Source organism: Mustela erminea, chromosome 18 (genome assembly GCF_009829155.1).
Source record: "Mustela erminea isolate mMusErm1 chromosome 18, mMusErm1.Pri, whole genome shotgun sequence".
NCBI classification, from domain to species: domain Eukaryota; kingdom Metazoa; phylum Chordata; class Mammalia; order Carnivora; family Mustelidae; genus Mustela; species Mustela erminea.
The window spans coordinates 45,729,609-45,751,873 of NC_045631.1; the positions used below are offsets into that span (position 1 = coordinate 45,729,609).

Sequence of the window (22,265 nt, forward strand, 5' to 3'; positions counted from 1 at the left end):
ATTCCTCTTCACATAAGGTCTACTTTGTCATATTTGTATAGCTATACTGCTCTCTCTTGTTTAGTGTTTGTCTATTATATCTCTTTTTTTTTGAGGGGTTTCTTTTTTTCTAATTTAAATTCAATTAATTAATATATGATATATTATTAGTTTCAGAGGTAGAGGTCAGTGATTCATCAGTCTTATAGAATACCCAGAGTTCTGTGAGAAAATGCTCAACATCACTAGCCATCAGGGAAATACAAATCAAAACCACAATGAGATACCACCTTACACCACTTAGAATGACAAAAATTAACAAAACAGGAAATAGCAAATGTTGGCAAGGATGTGGAGAAAGGGGAACCCTCTTACACTGTTGGTGGGAATGCAAGTTGGTACAGCCACTAAGGAAAATGTATGGAGGTTCCTCAAGATGTTAAGAATAGAGCTACCCTACCACCTACCAATTGCACTAGTATGTATTTATCCCAAAAGATACAGGTGTAGTGAAAAGAAGGGACATGTGCACCCCCAATGTTCATAGCAGCAGTGTCCACAACAGCCAAACTGTGGAAGTAGCTGAGATGCCCTTCAACAGATGAACGGATAAAGAAATGTGTCCATATACACAATGGAATATTACTCAACCATCAGAAATGATGAACACCCACCATTTCCATCGATATGATGGAACTGGAGGTGATTATGTTAAGTGGAATAAATGTATCAGAGAAAGACAATTATCATATGGTTTCACTCTTATGTGGAACATAAACAATAGCATGGAGGACCACAGGGGATGGGAGGGAAATCCAAAGGGGGAAAAATCAGAGAGGGAGATGAACCATGAGAGACTTTGGACCCCGAGAAACAATCTGCGGGTTTCAGAGGGAGGGGGGTAGGGGGAGAGGGTAATAGGGTGATGGGTATTGAGGAGGGCATGTGCTGTGATGAGCACTGGGTGTTATACTAACTAATGGATCATAGAGCACTACATCAAAACCTAATTATGTGCTATACAGTGGCTAACTGAACATTAAAAAAAAAAGAATATCCATTGCTCATTACATCATGTGCCCTCCTTAATGTCCATCTCCCAGTCACCCCATCCCCCTACCCGCCTCTCCTCCAACAAATCTCAGTTTGTTTCCTATGATTAAGAGTCTCTTATGGTTTGTCTCCCTCTCTGATTTTATCTTGTTTTATTTTTCCCTCCCTTCCCCTACACTCTTTGGTTTTATTTCTTAAATTCTATATATGACTATTGTCACCTATTTTAAATTATTTTAGGAACAGAGAGGTACATAGATAAATACAAATACTGCCTTTTAAGTATAATTTTATATGTTAGAATAATTTTTTCCCCACTTATCTTTAAAATGTAAGGGAGATACATGAAAATTCCTCTCTAATTGGAGGTGATTATCTCTTCCCAGGAGATAAAAACCAATTTTACAACATCAACATTCACAAAAATGAACTTACAGCTATTCCTGACCTTAAGCAAAATTTAAATCCCATTGGAATCTATCTAACAGATGATAAAATAAAGGAGGCTTTGGATAATACTAATCCTAATGGTGAGTAATTATTTCAATTTAAAATAACAAAGTTTTAGTATTTCAGAAGTTTCACTGTATATGCCCAAGAAGATATATCCCTTTTACATCTTTAAAAAGAAAAATTGAAAATATATTTTCTTTTCTTTCAATTGATGGGTTTGTATTGAAGGAATTGATTTTCAGAGTATATCTCCTATAACTTTATTTTAGTTCTAATCTGCATATCATGTAGATCACAATAGGATTGCCAGTCCTCCCATTATTTTTATGTTTATAGTTCTGGTTTATAACATCAAATGGTCTTCTGTACAAGAAAATCTAAATTCTTTCTCTTTTTCTTTTTTAAAAAAAGATGAAGTGGTGAACTTTAAGGATTTTATCAGAACACTGACCAAAACTGATGAATTTATCGAGTGCCAAAGTAAGTATGGAATTTGAAATAAATATGAAAAGAAACTTCATTTTTGGGGGTTGGTGTATATATAGTTATGTGTGTGTATAAATTATGTATATTTTTATATATACTTTACCAAGTTCCTTTTTTTCTTTTTCTTGTTTAAACAGAGTTGATGTGTATATTTTTTAAACTCTAGGTTTTTAAACATATGAACACATAATTTTCATACCATAATATCCTTTTTTTTCTTTAAGATTTTATTTATTTATTTGACACAGAGAGAGGAAGAGAGGGAACACCAGCAGGGGGGAGCGGGGAGGAGGAGAAGCAGGCTTCCTGCTGAGTAGGGAGCCCAATGCAGGACTCGATCCCAGGACTCTGGGATCATGACCTGAGCCGAAGGCAGATGCTTAATGACTGAGCCACCCAGATGCCCCTATACTATTCTTGAATTACCTTTTTTAAAAGATTTATTTACTTGAGAGAAAGTGGTGGGGGGCAGAGGAAGTGACTCTTTCAAGCAGACTTCCTGCTGAGTGAGGAGTCCCACCCCTGGCTCTGTCCCACATCCCTAAGATCATTATCTGGGCCAAAAAAACAAGAATTGGACACTTAACCCAACTGAGCCACCCATGCACCACTTGAATTACTTTTTTCTCTTTTTTCTTTATTATTGCTGACAGGTTTATCCATTTTCTTATCAAAGTAATTGATTTTGTTTTTTTAATTACCTCTAGTGACTTTTTCTCTCTTCTGTTCTTATTTATTTATTTCCCCATTTTATTATTATTTTTTTATACTTACTCTATAGTTCTTTGTCAAAAACTTAAGCTAAATGCTTAACTTTTTTCAGTCCTTTTTGAAATTTCAACACAGTTCTATCATGGAGACACTGAAATAGCCTTGGACCACAGACATTGAGATTGAGAATTATGGTTCTCAGGCTGGGGTTTTAAAATGAGTATTGAAATCAGTGGATTCTCTCTAAATTGATCTGCACTTTGAATGCATTTCCATCACTATCTCAGGATCATTTTGGAAGGAAACTTGACAAAATAATTATGTAATTTTTTTGAAGATTATAGGTCTATGAATAGCTAAGACCCTTTTGAAAAAATAATAATGAAGAACTTGCTTTATCAGATATTAGTACATATTACAATGCTATTTTATTTTAAAATTTTTTTTCTTTATTATGTTCAGTTAGCCACTGTATAATACTGCATTAGTTTTTGATGTAGTTTTCAGTGATTCATTAGTTCTGTATAACACTATTTCAATATAGTGTTACAAATAGACCAATGCATCATAATACAGACCAGCAGAGACTCCTGTTAATGGGAACTTGGAATGTAATTGAGATGACATCGTCAGTCAGGGGGTTGAAGATATTTAGTATATGATCTGAGAAAATTGGCTTACTATGTGGGAGAAAACAGAGTAGAATCCTGCTTCATACCATATAAAAAAAAAATAACCTTCAAGAATCAAATGGATACGAAAATGGATCTCAAAGGTAAAACTATACAACTGATGGAAGAAAATGTAAGGAAAAATATTGTGCCTTATGGTGGTGGATCCCTTCTTAAAAATACTACTCCCCCAAAGCGCAACCATAGGGTGAAAAAGGATGTAATTACATCAAAATTAAGGATTTCTGCTAAATGAAGAACTCTATATAACAGACTGGAAAGAGATAATTACAAGATAATTAACAAAAGATTAATATCTCAAATATGAGGAAATTCTGCAAATCAGCAGTAGGAAGAAAAAAAAATCAATTGGAAAAATAAGCAAGGATCTAAGGAATCAGTACAGGAGGTGAAGCCCAGATAGGTAAATATATATATATGAAGAGGTTTGGAAATACTCATGAATTGCTGGTGAGTAGGTAAAATGGTACAGCATTCTGGATTGCAATCTAGCAGTACTTGTCAAGTATGCATATTTCTTATGGCCCAATAATTCTTTTTTTTAAAAGATTTTATTTATGTATTTGAGAGAGAGAGACATAGTGAGAGAGGGAACACAAACAGGGGGAGAGGAAGAAGCAGGCTCCCTGCTGAGCAAGGAGCCCAATGCGGGGCTTGATCTCAGGACTTTGGTATCATGACCTGAACCGAAGGAAGACGTAAGGCCTGGCCATCCAGGTGCCCCTCAATAATTCTGTTTTTAGGTAAATAACCCAGAAAAGTTTCTTGTTAGAGACATGTTCAAGGATGTTTCCTGCAACACTATGGGAGGATAAAAATGAAAGCAACGAAGACATCCATCATCAGGGAAATGGTTGAGTAAAATATGGTCCATACATATTACACATCATAACAATAACTAGATTTACATCTGCACCAGAGAGAGATCTCAGTAATAATATGGTTCCATGAAGAAAGGAAAATATAGAATAAATGAATAACTCACAATGCTTTATGTAAATTAGATTTCTACTAATGCCCATAAGACAACACTTTATTTGTGTTTTTTTCAGGTGAACACATAATTCTAAATAGAAAGATGAGAGATTGATTGAAAGAAATTGAGAAAGAGATTGAGATTGAAGTGACAATATTAATAAACTTAAGAAAGAAATTATATAGTACTTTGCATCCTGAAAACTTAGAATACACATTCTTTTCAAATGCCTAAGGAACAGTCACAAAAATAGATGATGTATTTAAGTCACAAAGAAGAATTTCAATGAATTCTAAAAATCAGAAATCGTTCAGTACACATAATCTGACCATGATGTGGTAACATTAAAATTACTTTTAATTTGGAAGTTAAAAGAATTTGCAATGTTAGTTTTAATTTGGAAATTTAAAAAATTTGGAATGAGAATATGGAAAAATGTTGCTTTTAAGACTAAAACGGCGTGCCTGGGTAGCTCAGTCATTAAGCATCTGCTTTCTGCTCCAGTGGTGATCCCGGGGTCCTGGGATCAAGCCCTGTATTGATCCCTGCATCAGGCTTCTTGCTCAGCAGGAAGCCTGCTTCTCCCTCTCCCACTCCCTCTGCTTGTGTTCCCTCTCTCTCTGTCAAATAAATAAATAAAATCTTCGAAAAAAAAGAGACCAAAAACAAATGGTCTTTTTTTTTTTTTTTTAAAGATTTTATGTATTTATTTGACAGAGATCACAAGTAGGCAGAGAGGCAGGCAGAGAGAGAGGGGGAAGCAGGCTCCCCACTGAGCAGAGAACCTGATGTGGGGCTTGATCCTAGGACCCTGAGATCATGACCTGAGCCGAAGGCAGAGGCTTAACCCACTGAGCCACCCACGTGCCCGAAAATGAATGGTCTCCTAAGTAATTCTTTGGTTGAAGAATAAGTGAAACCTGAAAGTAAGAATTTTTAGAAATGATGACAATGAAAGCACTTCATATCAAAACATGTAAAGTGTGTTTGATTAAACATACCAAAACAATCTTACAGGATATTTTATCGTATTAACTGCTTTTATTAGAAAACGAGAAAGACAAACCATGAGAGACTCTGGACTTCAGGAAACAAACTGAGGGTTAAGGAGGAGAAGGGGTGGGGGGCTAGGGTAACTGCGTGATGGGTATTAAGGAGGGCAAGGGTTGCGATGAGCACTGGGTGTTATATCAACTATTGAATTGGTGAACACTCCTTCAAAAATGAATGATGTCCTGTATGCTGGCTAACTGAATTTAGTAATAAAAAAGAAACATTAAAAAATATTTTTTCTTAAATGTTCAACTCATGAAGCTTACAAGAAACAAACAACAAAACAGCAAAAACAATCTCCCCAAAAAGTACTAGTCAGGAGCTAACGAAGTTGAAGGTAGAAGTTAGTGAAACAGAATACACACACACACACATTCTCACACACACACGCACACACACACACACACAAAAGAAATTATCCATATAACCAAAACTTTGTTCTTTCAAAAGATTGACAGAGAGTGCTTTAGGAAGTACGATGAAGGGAAAAAAATAGGGAGGACATAAAAAAGAAGACCGTCATAACTTGGATACAAATGAGATTAAAATATATAAATGAGTAATACTTAAAACGGATTAATAAATCACCAAGTTGTTGGCATCTCATCAACAACACTGTCATTATCTCCAAACATTTGGATGAAGACAGAAAGGGCTGCTTTCCCCCACTTCCCCAATAATGGTGCGGTTTTCTTTGGGGTCATTTTGATATTTTGTTGTTTTTGTTGAGTTTCACGAGTTGAACTAATAAAATATTTCAGCATTTCCTGAATGCTTTTTTGGTTTTTTTTGTTTTTTTTTTTAAGATTTTATTTATTTGAGAGAGAGAGCAAGCATGCTAGAGTTCACAGGCAAGGGGGTGCAGCAGAGGAAGAGAAGCAGGCTCCCCCTGAGCAGGGAGCCAGAGGAGGAGCAGCGTTTCTTCTTTTCTTTTCTTTTCTTCTTCTTTTTTTTTTTAATTTATTTTCAGCGTAACAATATTCATTGTTTTTGCACCACACCCAGTGCTCTATGCAATCGTGCCCTCTTCAATACCCACCACCTGGTTCCCCCAACCTCCCACCCCGTTTCTTATTTTCTAATGCATGCTATTTTCTAATGCATGCATTTAAACCTATAAATTTTTGGAGCTCTCGATTTGGAGAATATTTCAGAGAAGCAAAACCCTCAAGACTGTTTTCAAGAAAATGAATACATTTCACCCAAATCAAGTTGTGATATGCTTATCTGGATAGACTGGCCAACTAATATCTTTACGTTTTGTCACTTCTCTATATAGAAATAGAAGATGCATCCAACATTGTTAATAGTGTCTTCGATGGGAAAGTTGAACTTAAAGACCTTTTATCTGCCTTGGAGAACCTGGAGAAACCTTTAAGTGAAGAAAAACCTGAGGCGTCACTGAACTCTGCAACAGATGGTGAGCACTTGAGTTACCTCATAGGTTTCCTGTTTAGAATACACACGTTAATCTTTTTTTAAGAATAATAATGCTGTATATTTAGGAAGGTTGTTATAGAACTGATGTGTAAATCTTGGTCACTGTGAACTGTTAGAACCCTTTTGGAAAGCATGTGGATAGTCTTTATTTGGAGAAGATGAATAGAAGCCAAGTATTCTTGTTATCTATGTTTCAAAACCAGATACTCCTTTATTAGATTATGATGGTCACAATAATAAATACGATAGAGCCCTGCTCTTCCATTTCTCCAACTCTGGATTCCAGAGATAGGATAATTCTTAAAAACAGAGCTCCTCTAATAAATGTGATATTTACTGTGGCATTTTTCATAAATGCTGTTCACCAGACTGAGGAAATTGCCTTCTATTCCTTGTTTGCTAAAGGATTGAATTATATTTGTTTATTTGGTTTATCATGAATTTCCCAAACAATTTTTATGCATCTGTTTAGATAGATCATAGGGGTTTTTCTTATAATCTGTGAGTGTGGAGAATTATGTTAATTTTTAAAATATCAAATGAAACCTAAAATTTGGAAAAACCCATTTTGTTCATGATATATTGTTCTTTTTATGTAAGTATTTTCCATTCATTTAATTTCACTTTTCCTGTATTCTTATTCTTCTAAAGAAAAAAAGATAAATTTGGAACCATGTGAAGGAGACTAAAATTTGAAAAAAAGAAACAGAACTTCTAGAAATTAAAAAAATAATAATTAAAATTAATTAATGGACAATAATGTCAGCAGATTAAACATAGGTGAAGAAATATGAACTGCAAAATAATTTGAAGAAATTATACAAAATGCAGCATAGAAAGATAGAATATAAGAAAGAGGCTAAGAGGAAGGCAGAATGAAAAGGCTACTTATTGCAGGAATGAGTTTGAAATATATATGTATATCAGATTACAATGTTACATACTTTACACTTACATTATAATTAATATAATGTTGTATGTCAATTATATTTCAGTAAAGCTAGAAAAAGAAAAAATGAATAGACATGATATATATCCATTCAGGAGAGAAGAGACAGAATGGTTGCAGAGAAAATATTTAGAGAACTATAGCAGAGAATTTTCCAGAACGAGAAAGACCTAAACCTACCAATTAAAGAAGTCCAGTGAATCCCACATAGGATGAAAGGAAATCCATACACACATAGGTTTATCATGATGAAACTGCAGCCTATCAGAAGGAAAGAAAATCTTAAAGTAGCTAGAGAGAAAAGCCGAATTATCTATAAAAGGAATTTTTTCTTATTCTTGATATTTTCTCTGGGTATTGAAATCTAGAGAAACATTTTTGTAAGTTGAGGATAAACCCCCCAATTTGGGAGAAATCTAGGCTTTGTCAGACCTTTGAAAATACAAACTTAAGTTTGTCCAATGTTTTGATTTGTCTTCGGCAAATATTCTGGGTGAAAAACAGTAACTATGTTTCTGGATTACAGTCTTCAATCAGTTGTTAGTGTGGAAATTTCTTACTTTCTTGGCAGCAAATTGATTTATTTAAGGTAATTTTAAAGCAATAACTTTACTTAGAATTTTTAGTCCTTTTTAGTAGAAGGGTAGATCCAGTTATCTAGTCGAATTCATTACTGGCACCCTCTCCAATTCTAAGGTTGCACCATAATGTGGGAGATAAAGGAAGAGCTTTTAAAACTCTCTTACATCCCTGAAACAAAGAATACATTGTATGTTAATAAAATAAATAAATAAAAAGGTAAAAAGCAAAACAAAAACAAAAAACCTCCCTTGCATTGTTTCTACTGACATCTAGTGGATGGAGCCTGTGGTACTCCTGCATCTATGGGAAGGGGTTTGGGATCCGGTGCTTCCAAAGGGCAGTTCTCATTCTTTCCCATCAGTCTTCTAGTCTCTCTCCCCCTCGGCCCTCCCAATCCCTCCCTCTGTTTCTTTCTTTCTGCTTCTTTGACTCAGGAGAAATTCTTCCTCGCTATTTAGGCATTTGGTATATTTTCTTCAACGATCCTGGGTTTCTATACAAGCAGTCTCTTATAGAAACTTTTAATCTACAAAAATCGCAAGAGTGAGGAAATACTTAAGGCCAAACTAACTGCTTAGAACAGGAAAGAAGCGGGGAGCCTGGGTGGCTTAGTTGGTTAAGCATCTGCCTTCATTTGGCTCAGGTCATGATCCCAAGGTCCTGGGATGGAGTCCCTCATCGGGCTCCCTGCTCAGCCGAGAGCCTGCTTCTCCCTCCCCCGGCTCTGCCTGCTGCTCTCCCTGTTTGTTCTCTCTCTCTCTTTCTGACGAGTAAATAAAGAAAATCTTAAAATAAACAAACAAACAGGAAAGATGGGTCAATTCATCCACCACTTCAAGAGATACAGTGCAATAGTTCCAATATTTGCTCTTTAAACAAATTACAGTAGGCTTCCAGAGAAGGCTAACTTTTTTTTTTTAAAAGATTTTATTTACTTATTTGACACAGAGAGATCACAAGTAGGCAGAGAGGCAGGCAGAGAGAGAGGAAGGGAAGCAGTTTCCCCACTGAGCAGAGAGCCCAATGCGGGACTCGATCCCAGGACCCTGAGATCATGACCTGAGCCGAAGGCAGCAGCTTAACCCACTGAGCCACCCAGGCGCCCCAAGAAGGCTAACTTTTGAAGCAGACCAGAGTCAGTTGACTCAAATGTCTGCAGTAGCCAGGGACATAATGAAAATTAATAAAATGAATTAGGTATAAGACGAAAGGAAGGGATGTGGGTAGGATGTGGGAAGGGATGTAGGGTAACTTGAGGGCACATATCCCATATTAAGATAATTAAATTCAAATGAAAAAACCCCAACACTCCCTAAGACAATGAAAAGGACTGTATCTCAGTTATATTCAGTCTGTGAGCCTGTGATCCCTGAAGCAGGATTCTGTAGGAGTGGGAAAAAAAAATCTTTTCCTTCTACCCTTCTAGGTTCTCTAGAACTCTTCTGGAGTTCTGTAACAAAAGATTAACAAGAGAAAAGCATATATATTTAATTTAAATTTATGTGAAAGAGGAGTATACATAAGGAAATGAAGACCCAAAGAAGTGGTTAAACCCTAATGTTTTGATGTTATGTTTGATATAGGATAGAAAGTGGTGGAAAATGTGATAGGGCAAAATTATATGAGCTAAGGGTGGTAAACTGGGGGAAATTTAACAAGGCCTGTTCTTTCAGTTTCCTCTGGGTGTCCCTCCAACCCTCAGTCTTTAGAGATAAGGATGCTCGTTCCTCTGGGTATAGCAAGAGCATCTCTCATGTGAGAGTCTTAATGACCTTAATGACCTTCCCATCCCAGGGAGGATGAGAAAGTCTGAATCCTAACTGCACCTTCCATTTCTCAAATTTCTTCAGCTTAAAATATTCAGTATGTTGAGGTGCTGTGTTTTGCGGGTAATGTATCCTGAACCCTGTCCTCCAAAGAGTAAGAGATATTTATGTGTGATGTTATGGATAATTCAGAGGAAATTGAAATTCAGCTATTAGGTTTTTGTAAGAGTTTTTACTACTTGGAAAGATTAATAATTTTATATATTTTCTTTTATGCATAGTTTTTCCTTGTTCGGTTCAGGGTTAAATAGGGAGTAGTGACAGTAAAAACAAGTCGAATTTCTTTTTTCTCACCAAACAGAACTTTTTTCCAAAGGAATTATTTTTTTAAATTCTTTCTCTTCCTTGGCTGTCTTTGTTGTATAAATCATCTCTGCAGGGAGGTGCCCTATGTATTCTCTCATATTCTTTATAGGTGTGTATATATTTTTGAACTATATAACCTGTGTGTAATTTTTTTAAGCCATGGTTCACAATACTGGGTTGTGAAATAAATTTACTAAGTCCTGAATAGCATTTTAAAATGAAATGAAATAATGTGGAATTTGTTAGACAATATCATATGCAGCACAAAAGTATTGTTTTATAAAACGTTTATTTGTGTGTGTATGTGTGTGTGCGTGTGTGCGCACGTGCACATGCACATGCTCACAGTCTAAATGTATTTCTTACCATTTATTATAGTCATAGAATTTTGGAAACTGAATGAAATTATATTAAAACAATATCAGATCCTTGCCTTAATGAGGTTGAAATCTATTTAAACCCTATTTTATTTCTTAACTTTGCAGAAAATAACAAGATCGTAAAAGATATTATTGATGTTTTCACTAATTCATCTAAACCATCAACACCATTCAACAGTAAGTATAGTAAAATAATGAAAAAAATAAACTTCTAAGATCTTTCTATGGTATTCTCCTTTTTCTAAAGTATAGTTTGTTTTGCCCTGTGCTTTTAATTCCTTAAGTTTGCTTTGCTTTACTGAGATGTTATAATCTGCTTTCTTATTCTTTATCATAGTCAGTCTATACTTTGACCATAAAGAATTATTTAGATTACATTCCTAGAATTAATGCTTCCTTAAAGCAAACAGTTTGTCTCAGTACATGCTTCAGTGTAAGGTATCCCATGAATCTAGTACAATTTTCTCTCACCTCTAATAATTTCCACATGCTTCTTTATCTCACCTGTAATGAAACATTGTAAAAGAAAGTGAAGGAAAAAAAAAGATCTAGCACATCTAAAACTAGCAGGTAGGTAAGAGAGGTTCTCTAATCCTAGGATAGGATGTTACTACGTGTTTTTAAGGGCATAGCAGATTTATATTTTCATTTTTCTTTCTCCAACTACCTGTGTTCTATTTCTGCTAGCTGTTCTCATTCTAAGAGCTAGTACCTAGCTGTACTTGAAATGCTTTACAGTCTGTGAAGGACTGGAACATATAGTAGTTATTATCTTTGAGGGGAAATAATAAATAAAAGCAAATTTTTACAAAAGTTTTGCAGAAGTTCAATTTTTAGCTGGTTAGGGGTGTATTAAATTTTGCTTATTGTTTAAGTGACTTCTGAAACCAAAGCCCATTGATATGTTTTGAAACCCCTTTTGCTCTGAATTCCTTTTGTAAACATCTACTCTCTGTAAGTCAGGGTGTTAAGTCTAAGAAAGGACTTTGTCCAAGCCTCCTCCTTTGTTCTCTATTCTTAATGTATTTATAGATTTATTTAAAGAGATTACAACTCTTGATAAGATCAGAAATGATAAGATGCCTGCAAATGAACTGAGCTTCCAACTCTTGAGTGCTGGAATTCCACTGACCAATAAGACATTCCAGGAGATTCTGGGTCAGGCATCTACTGATGGTGAGCCCTTTTTGAAAGAACATTCTATGTTGAGCTTAATGAAGTCCTAGTTCTACTGTGAGCTTGGGATATCTGTTTTATGTATGCATAGTTTAGATAAACTAGGTCTTAGAAACATAATGAGAACACAAGCATTCTGAGAACTAATTAAAATTAATACTTTTCTCTTGGAAATGTTATTTATTTATTTACTTACCTAGTGCATCCACACCCAATGTGGAGCCCAATGGGGGGCTTGAACTCACCACCGTAAGATTAAAGACAGGAGCTAAGATTAAGAATCAGGTGCTTATGAGTGAAGTAAGTCAAGCAGAGAGAGTCAATTATCATATGGTCTCACTTATTTGTGGAGCATAACAAATAGCATGGAGGACAAGGGGTGTTAGAGAGGAGAATGGAGTTGGGAGAAATTGGAAGGGGAGGTGAACCATGAGACTATGGACTCCCGAAAAACAATCTGAGGGGTTTGAAGTGGCGGGGGGGTAGGAGGTTGGGGTACATGGTGGTGGGTATTATGGAGGGCACGGATTGCATGGAGCACTGGGTGTGGTGAAAAAATAATGAATACTCTTTTTCTGAAAAGAAATAAATTAATTTATAAAAAAAAAAAAAAAGAATCAGGTGCTTAGCCAACTGAGACACCCAGGCACCCCTTCTCCTGGAAATATTTTGAAGAGGTACCCTCTGTTTATCTGGCATCATATTTGTAAGATGTATACATCAAAATTTAATTAAAACAAATAGTATAATTAGAATTTTTTTCTTGTTTTAAGGGAACAGATTCTTGGTAAAACTATTTTAAATTGATTAGTTTTTAATCCAGCTAATTTCTGGAAATTAACAAAATCTGCCCATCCCCCCATTTCCTGACATGGTTATTTTACACTTTGCCGTTTTATAATCCTTATACTTTACTTTTAGAAAATAGTGAAGTAAGTCTCAAACAAATTTTGGACTCTTTGAACACAAATAAGCCAGTTCCTCAATTTGAAGGTGGGTCAATCAATATTTCATTTACACAGTATTTCATTTGTCATAGTTTCCTATTGCCTTTTGTCATTATTTAAACAGTGTTTTGAGGTATAAATGTTATACAAAAGATGTATATTTTTATAATTAAAGTGCAGAGTTTGGTAAGTTTTGATATGTGCGTACATCTATAAAACTACCATCATGATCAAGATAATGAACATATCCCTCACCCCCAAAACTTCCTCATGTTCCTTTGTAATCTTCTCCTGCCATTTTCTATCCTCTCACTCATCCTCAGGCAACCCCTGGTGTGCTTTTTGTCAGTATAGATTCATTTGTATTTACCAGAATTTTACAAAATGGATATGTTCTTTTTTTGCTGGATGTTTTCATTCAGCATAATTATTTTGAGATTCATCCATGTAGCATGTATCAGGAAGTCATTTTTATTTATTGCTGGATAACACTCCATTTTACTGATAGACCACAGTTTATCTACTTACCTGGTGATGCATATTAGGCTATTTCCAGTTTGGAGCTATTACAAATAAAATTGCTATGAGCAATTATGTACAAGTCATTGTATGAACATAAGCTTTCATTTCTTTTGAGCAGTTACCAAAGCTTGGCTGGCTCATATGGTAGGTGTATGTTTAACTTTTTAAGAAACTGCAAACTGGTTTCCAATGTGGCCACACTATTTTACATTTCTGCTAGCAATGGATGAGAGTTCGAGTTCCTATAAATCCTTGCCAGTACTTGGTATAGTCAGTTTTTTTAATGATTTTGTTTGTTTATTTATTTGACAGACAGAGATCACAAGTAGGCAGAAAGGCAGGCAGAGAGAGAGGAAGGGAAGCAGGCTCCCTGCGGAGCAGAGAGCCAGATGTTATGTGGGGCTCGATCCCAGGACTTCTTTTTAATTTTAATCATTCTAGTAAGTTGAATAGTATCTCACTGTGGTTTTAATTTGCATTTCCTTAATGACTAATGATGCTGAACATCTTCTCATGTTCTTATTTGCCATCTGTATATCTTCTTTGTGAAGTGTCTGTTTAGATCTTTTGCCCATTTTTAAAGTTGTGCTGTTTGTTTTTGTATTTCTGTATATATTCTGGGTACATATCCTTTATCAGATATATACTTAGGGAAAGTCTTATACTGAGCAAATTTTACTCTGAGTCTCTTCATTTTCTTAAGTGTCTTTAAAAGAGAATTAATTTTAATTTTGATAAAGTATCATTAACCAGTTCTTTTCTTTTATGGATTGTGCTTTTGGTGTCACACATATGAAATCTTTGCCTCACGCAAGCTTACAAAGGTTTTATTGTATGTTTTCTTCTAAAAGTTTTATGGGTTTTGGTTTTGCGTCTTAGGTGTATGATCTATTTTCAGTTAATCTTTATATATGGAATGAAGTACGGATCAAAGTTCCTTTTTGTTTTGTTTTGTTTTGTTTTGTTTTGCATATGGACATTCGTTTGTTTCAGCACAGTTGTTGAAAAGATTATACTTTATATTTTCTATACTGAATTTTCTTTGTACTTTTGTAGAAAATCATGTTTGTTTGTTTGTTTATTTCCTGGATTCTCTGTTCTGTTCCATTGATCTTTGTTAGTCTTTACACAGATAGCACATTGTCTGATTACTATAGCTTTATAATAAATATTGAAAGCACTCAGGTAGTATTGGTCCTTCAACTTTGTTCTACTTAAAAAAAAAGTTATTTTGGCTATTCTAGGTCTTCTCCATTGCCATGTGAATTTTAGAATCAGTTTGTAATTTCTACAGAAAAGTCTGCTGGAATTTATTGGAGACATTAAAGGCCCTCAAGAATTAAGATCTGTTGGAAAGTTTCTTATCCAACAATGTCTTATTAAATAGTACAACTCTTTTCTGCAATTCCTTCGTATCCCTGTACTTTGCCTCCTTTTAAATATTCTTCTACATAAACTAGTGATTATAACCCAAATGGCGACCTTGAGTGTATGATGATTTGTTTAACTCGTTGATAAAGCAGATAGAGGCACAGCTCCAATCCTAAGGATCCCATTTAGAGGGGAAAACTCCTAGAGGTTTAGATAAGACCTGGGAAGAATGTGGACTTCTTCAGCCTAAAAGAACCTCCAACATTTTTGTTTTCTTCATAGGAAAACCCCTACATCTATTACCTGTAATCTTGAAACTCTTCAATTCATATTTCTTCTATAGATTTTGTGGCATTTGATTCTTGTACCTTTTAAGTTAAAAAGTAAAGGCCATTTCCACCTTCAGGCACAGTATATTCCTGAAAACCTAATATTCCCATACTTCTGGGGGGAATTCTAATCATAGAATAAAAGTTATGAGGAATAAGCAAAAAATGAAAGGAGCAGAAAAATATATAAGTAAAAGAAAATTCAAGACTAATGTTTTTTATACTCTGAAATTTGGGCTGTTATCATATACATAGAAATAAGCCCCAAATTCCCTCTCACTGGTATAAAATTAAACATTTCCCTAGGAGATGCTATTTTAACTTAAAAATGGCCTATTTTAACTTGAAAAAAACCTGTTAGTTTTATTCAGTTAAATTAAAAAAGCCCTCAGTCATCTTAATATTTTTTATATTAAGACAAAAATAACATCTCAGTGAAATATGCTTGGAATAAAGGAATATTTGGCTTATTAATTTTGGAATCATAGAGATAATATTAATTGAGATGTATGACTTACAGAATCCGCATATGTTTTCAGATTTATCTACTGCCCTCCAGACTGTCAACTTGATGGACTCCAACAAAATTCAAATTAATAACTTGCAAGATGCTTTTGATGACCTCAATGTTTCTGTAAAGCCTGAAGAACACCAGATGTTAGAGAAAACGCTTGATGTTGATGGTACATATAATAACTATAAGTTGGCTTTCCAAATAAAGTGACAATAAATTTTCCATTCCCCTTCCCTGTCCTCCATTATTCACTCCCCAACAATTTTCTTTTTTTATTATCCTAATGGAAAAAACACTCTAATAGAGCAGGTCTATTGAAATCATGCATTTATCTTGATGGAAAAGTCTTTGAATAAGATTAATAAGATTTTTAAAGCCCATCAAGTATCCTGTGTTGATTCCATCAGAGTGTAATTTGTGTGTGTATTTTTAGCATCTACTATGTAAATCAGGGAACATGAAGTAATTCTCTATGAAGGTTGTGCTGACATAAAACTGTTTTTAGCCAGTAATAGACTAAGGGAAGACTTTTTGCCCTCAGCTTGAGATATTTGTGTCATGAGATTGATTGAATGTGAATCCTAAGAGCTTTCAGAGAAAACAATATATAATTTTCAAATTTTGCCAATTATTATGGGTGTTTTAAAATTAATTTAAAATCAATTCCTAAAAGTACTTTTGTTTTACAATATTAAATGGGTTTTAGCATTGTTTCATCAATCATATTGACTGGGGCCACTGCACAACATCTGTTGTCAACAGCACGCTTTGGCGTTAGGCAGTGCATTGCCTATATGGCTATCCAAAGACCTGATCACAAGTACCTGTTATATGTAAGGTGTCATGTAATATGTAATATGTAATGTAATTAAATAAATATAAAGTATTCATATTTAGGAAACTTTTGGTCTAGTTGGTGAGGCAAGCTATAAACAACAAAAGAGTATTTAACAATATAGGAGATAAAAGCTCAGTGCATTTGCAATGTTACATGGCAGTGCTTGAGTAATAACCAGGGAAACAGTGATGTGATATTGTAATTGGTAATAAGACAATAACAAGGTGATGGATATTGAGGGCCTGTGTTGTGATGAGCACTGAGTGTTGTATGTAACTAATGAGTCATTGGACACTACATCAAAAACTAATGATGTACTATACAGTGGCTAACTGAATATAATTTGAAAAAAAGAAAGAAATATATATTTGGTCTTTGACTGCATTCCTGGCATAGAGCTCCTAAGACACTTGTAAATTCCTAAGTGATTTGAGCACTAGGGGCATCTTTTGTTCTAATAGGCAGTTCTGGGTGGGCATCTGGTTCCTAGGTGGGGATGAAAAGATAAGCCATGATTAGAACCTTGGAATTTTTAGCATTCCCCAGAGAGAGAAAATGGGCTGGAAATGGAGTGAATCCTTGATTATGCCTATGTTTGAAGCCTCCATAAAATCCCAGTTGTTCAGAGAGCTTCCAGGTCGATGAACACATCCACATGCCAGGAAAGTGATTCACCTCAACTCACAGGGACAGAGCTGCTATGCTTGGGACCCTCCCAGATCTCCCATACCCTATGTATTTCTTCATCTGGCTGTTCTCAAGTATACTTATCATATCCTTTAATAAACTGGTAAACATTAAATGTTTCCCTGAGTTCTGTGAACTATTCTAGCAAATAATTGAATCCAAGGGGGAGAAAGTCATAGGAATCTTCAGTTTGTAGCCAAGTTGGACATAAGTTGTGGGGAACCTGGGGACCTACTTGTGATTGGCTTCTGAAGTAGGAGGAAGGACAGTCTTACGGGACTGAGCCCTTAACTTGTGGGACCTGATGCCATCTCCAGGAAGTTAGTGTCAGAATTGAGTTAAATTATAGGATGCTCAGCTGATGTTGCAGAGAATTGTTTGGTGGGGGAAACTCCCCCCCCCCCAACATCTGGTGCCAGAGTGTTGTGAGTATGGTAGTAGTTTGAGAGTAAAGGAGAAACACAGGAGAACTGAGTTTTTTTTCCTATACAAGTGATGACACTGAGTTTTGTAAGAATTCAGAGGAGAGCAATTTCATTCATTCAGCAAAACTTTATTAAGTACCTATTTCTTGTTAGTTACTAAATATATAAAGATAAAAGAGCTTACAGTCTACTGAGATGACAAGCAGTGAGAATACCAATTATTAAATACCATGACAGAGGTAAACAGTATTATGGGAATGTATACAATAGATATCTAACCTACACAGGGTTGGATAGGGTAGTTGGAAGAGGCTTCTTGGAGGAATTACTGTTGGAGTTGAATTCTATATATTTTTTAAAGTTTTTAGAGATTTTATTTATTTATTTGGGAGAGGGAGAACGAGCAAAGAGACAGAGAGCACCAGTGGAGGGAGAGGCAGAGGGAGAGGAAGAAGCAGGCTCCCACTTCATCAAGATCAAAAGCTTTTGCACAGCAAAGAAAACAGTTAACAAAACCAAAAGACAACTGACAGAATGGGAGAAGATACTGGCAAACAACATATCAGATAAAGGGCTAGTATCCAAAATCTATAAAGAACTTATCAAACTCAACACCCAAAGAACAAATAATCCAATCAAGAAATGGGCAGAGGACATGAACAGACATTTCTGCAAAGAAGACATCCAGAAGGCCAACAGACACAAGAAAAAGTGCTCCACATCACTCGGTATCAGGGAAATACAAATCAAAACCACAATGAGATACCACCTCACACCTGTCACGATGGCTAAAATTAACAAGTCAGGGAATGATGGATGCTGGCGAGGATGCGGAGAAAGGGGAACCCTCCTGGGAATGCAACCTGATGCAACCACTCTGGAAAACAGCATGGAGGTTCCTCAAAAAGTTGAAAATAGAGCTACCCTATGACCCAGCAATTGCACTACTGGATATTTACCCTAAAGATACAAATGTAGTGATCTGCAGGGGCACGTGCGCCCGAATGTTTATAGCAGCAATGTCCACAATAGTCAAACTATGGAAAGAACCTTGATGTACATCAACAGATGAATGGATAAAGAAGATGTGGTGTATATATATATATATATATATATACAATGGAACACTATGCAGCCATCAAAAGAAATGAATTCTTGCCATTTGCGAAGATGTGGATGGAACTAGTGGGTAGTACGCTTAATGAAATAAGTCAATCAGAGAAAGACAATTATCATATGCTCTCCCTGATATGAGGAAGTTGAGAGGCAATGTTGAGAGTTTGGAGGGTAGGAAAGGAATCAATGAAACAAGATGGGATTGGGAGGGAGACAAACCATAATAGACTCTTAATCTCACAAAACAAACTGAGGATTGCCGGGGGAGGGGTATAAGGAGAGGGTGGCTGGGTTATGGGCATTGGAGAAGGTATGTGCTATGGTGAGTGCTGTGAAGTGTAAACCTGGCGATTCACAGACCTGTACCCCTGGGCTAGTAATACATTATATGTTAATTAAAAAATTAAAAAAATATATTAAAAAATAAAGCAGGTTCCCAACTGAGCAGGGGGCCCCATGAGGGGCTCAATTCCAGGTCCCTGGGATCATGACCTGAGCTGAAACCAGATGCTTAACTGACTGAGTCACCCAGGCACCTTTGGAATTGAGTTTTAAGATATGAGTAGGAGCTAGCCAAGAACTGGGAGTACAGGGAAGGAGGTAAGAAGGAGTGTTCAGTATATACAAAGTATAGAAGAACAAAGCTGGTAGAGAAATCAAGGAAGTCTTAAACAGTCTGGTAGGAGGTATACCATTGGATTTTAGACAGATTACATCTGAATTGCCTAGGGAATTTGTTAAAAACAAATTGCTTACATCTCCTGCTTCAGAATATCTGCATCATGGCCAAGGTATGTGTGTGTACATGTGCATTGTGTGTTTAATAAGCTTTACAGTTCATGTTGACATTTGATTATCAACGTGGTGGTACTTAGTGGCAGGAGGAGTGGGAAAGAAAGAATTGAAGTGGCCATATACTCAAGAGCGGATCCAGAAGGGTTTTGTTTTTATTTTTGTTTCTGGCAGCAGATTTTGAATTTTATCCTAAAGGCTCTGGAGGGTCACTGAAGATTTCAAAGTAGAAAAATGACATGACAAATTTTGCACTTTATAATGGACATTCTTTTTTCTTTTTAAAAAGATTTTATTTATGTGTTTGAGAGAGAGAGAGCACAAGCAGGGGAGTGGCAGGCAGAGGGAGAAGCAGGCTCCCCACTGAGCAGGGAGCCTGATGTGGGGACTTGATCCCAGGATTTTGGGATCATGACCTGGGCCAAAGGCAGGCACTCAACCAACTGAGCCACCCAGGCACCCCTTAATGGGCATTCTGATAGCATTAAGAAAGAGCAGTGGAGGGTGAGATTGGAAGCAAAGAGACATTTTAGAAGGCGTGCAGTAATTCAGCTTAAAAATAATGTGTTGAAGTAAGGCATTGGATCTAGGGATGGGAAGAAAGGAAAAGATATATAGAGTTCTAGGAGGCAGAACTTCATCATTGTTTGGTTAAGTTAGGGAAGGGAGAGAGAAAGGAGTTGAGGGTGACTAACAGATTTTTGGCTTGGGAGACATTCCCTGGTGATGCCTTTTAATAAGCTGGGGAATACAGAAGGAGGATCAGGCTTTAGTGCAAAGATGAGTTCGGCTTAGGATATAGTGTGTTTGATGAAGTGCATGATGGAGGGAAAAGATTGAAATGAGAACAGATAAAACTAAATTCCTTCACAAATTATACAGGGTTTTTTTTTTTTTTTAATAATCTAGTTCCTTTTATCTGACGTGTTAGATTAACCTTCCCACAAACTTTCTTACACATTTTTGTAAGGTTTCAAGACACTTAATTTAAAAATTGAGTAATTTAAACTAAATCCAAAATTAAGAAACTACTTACAGTTCCCAGAACACATCACACTCACTTATATTTCTATACATTTTCCTCATGAATCTGTTAACCTTCAGATATACTGCCACGTCAATAGAAATGTGACCTCCTTGAAGATTTCCTTAACTCATTCAGCTAGATACGAAAGCTTTTTTGTGACATTTCAATAATATGCCATCTTTACCATCACTGAGACCATTTTGCTTTATAACTGTTTGAGAAAAGTGATTATTTGGGGGAAATTTCTATGAGATCTATGAGGGAAGGATACATTTTGAAAATCTGCAAATACAGTAAAAATGAATGCTTAAAGCATAAGTAAATTTAAAGCATTCTGTTGGGAGAACAGGTTAAATATATAGTTTCAATACAGTGTGAAGTAGGTGGAAAGATCAAACAAACAGTTCGCTTTCCACTTCTTTCTTTGACCTTAATCATATTATCTCACTTATTTTTCAGGTTCTTCCAGCTAATGGGAAAAATTTAAGTGTTTGTGTATTTCTGAATACACAATATATGCATCTTCGCTTTAAAAAACTTAGTAGGAACTACGTTTACTGAATAGGAGGTCATTTATGAAGTTTGCCACCTAGATGAAACTTTAAGTTTCCTTTTTTTTTCAATTGTTTAGAAAGTATTGTTAGATATTTATTATCTTCCATTAAAACTGATTTCTCAGAAATACTCAGAAATACTTTTAATCAATTAATATGTGATAATTCCTTTCAGATATGTAAAACCCAGAATAACAGTTTAAACAGATTTGGAGGGGTTTGATTTATAATAAATTATATTTTATTTTAAGAAGATGATAGGTTAATCCAATTATTGCTTGTTTTAATTTTGCCTCATCTTAATTTTTCATTCTTTTATTTGAATTTTGTTTCATCATTTTGTGTTTGTCTCTTCTGTCTTCAATATAAAGCAGTAAATCAGTAAAGAAAATTGTGAAAATAAGAGAATGCCATAAAAATTATTTGTAATAATATTAGCCAATACTTTTATGTATTGAATGCATCCAATTATTCCTAGTTCCTGTTTCTAGGCACCCATTGTGCAAGCTGACAGCAGACACTTCAAACTAGGTTCATACTCAGCGTCCATGAAAAATAGTAGTCATTAGAAAATGATGTAAACACAATTGTCAAAACCACAGAAAGTTGTTCTCTCTTTTCTTACAACTTTTTAAGATATGAAGGTAAAAGAAAATGCAATTAGAATAATTCACTGAGAGTTTCATTTGCCACCTGCCATTCTCTGCTGATCTCAGGGAGCTTTTAACTTGCAGATTTTCCTTGATAGACTGGAATTAGGACAGATTCCCTCTAAAGTGAGTGCTCCAGCTGCCACATGGGGATAAAGATAGAACCAATTAAATCAAAGTTTGGCAATATGGAAGTAATAAATGCATTCGATCCCAAAGATTTTGGACCCAAAGTTCCCAAAGATTTGTTATTTGCATAGAAATAAAATAGTTAATTTATTTGTGTGTTAAATCCACCCCCCCCCAAAGGATATATTGTGTTTGCGGATGTAGAGCTGAAGATGTGTAGTAGACAGTGATCTGGCCTAGAAACGGAAACATGAGAATTCAGAAATAGTTCATATAGTGTAACAAGAGAAGGGCCAAGGGTA

General features: G+C 35.5%; 1 protein-coding gene across 2 annotated transcripts in view; it reads left to right on the forward strand.

The window, feature by feature from the left end:
• The window catches only part of EFCAB13 (EF-hand calcium binding domain 13), a 242,789-nt gene that overhangs the window by 116,507 nt on the left and 104,017 nt on the right, over positions 1–22,265 (forward strand). For both annotated transcript variants that reach the window (XM_032320157.1, XM_032320158.1), the window contains exons 26-32: positions 1,419–1,562; positions 1,897–1,965; positions 6,683–6,823; positions 10,992–11,063; positions 11,919–12,062; positions 12,984–13,055; positions 15,771–15,914. In XM_032320157.1, coding sequence (XP_032176048.1) covers positions 1,419–1,562; positions 1,897–1,965; positions 6,683–6,823; positions 10,992–11,063; positions 11,919–12,062; positions 12,984–13,055; positions 15,771–15,914 — 786 coding nt within the window. The remainder of the gene's footprint in view (positions 1–1,418; positions 1,563–1,896; positions 1,966–6,682; positions 6,824–10,991; positions 11,064–11,918; positions 12,063–12,983; positions 13,056–15,770; positions 15,915–22,265) is intronic.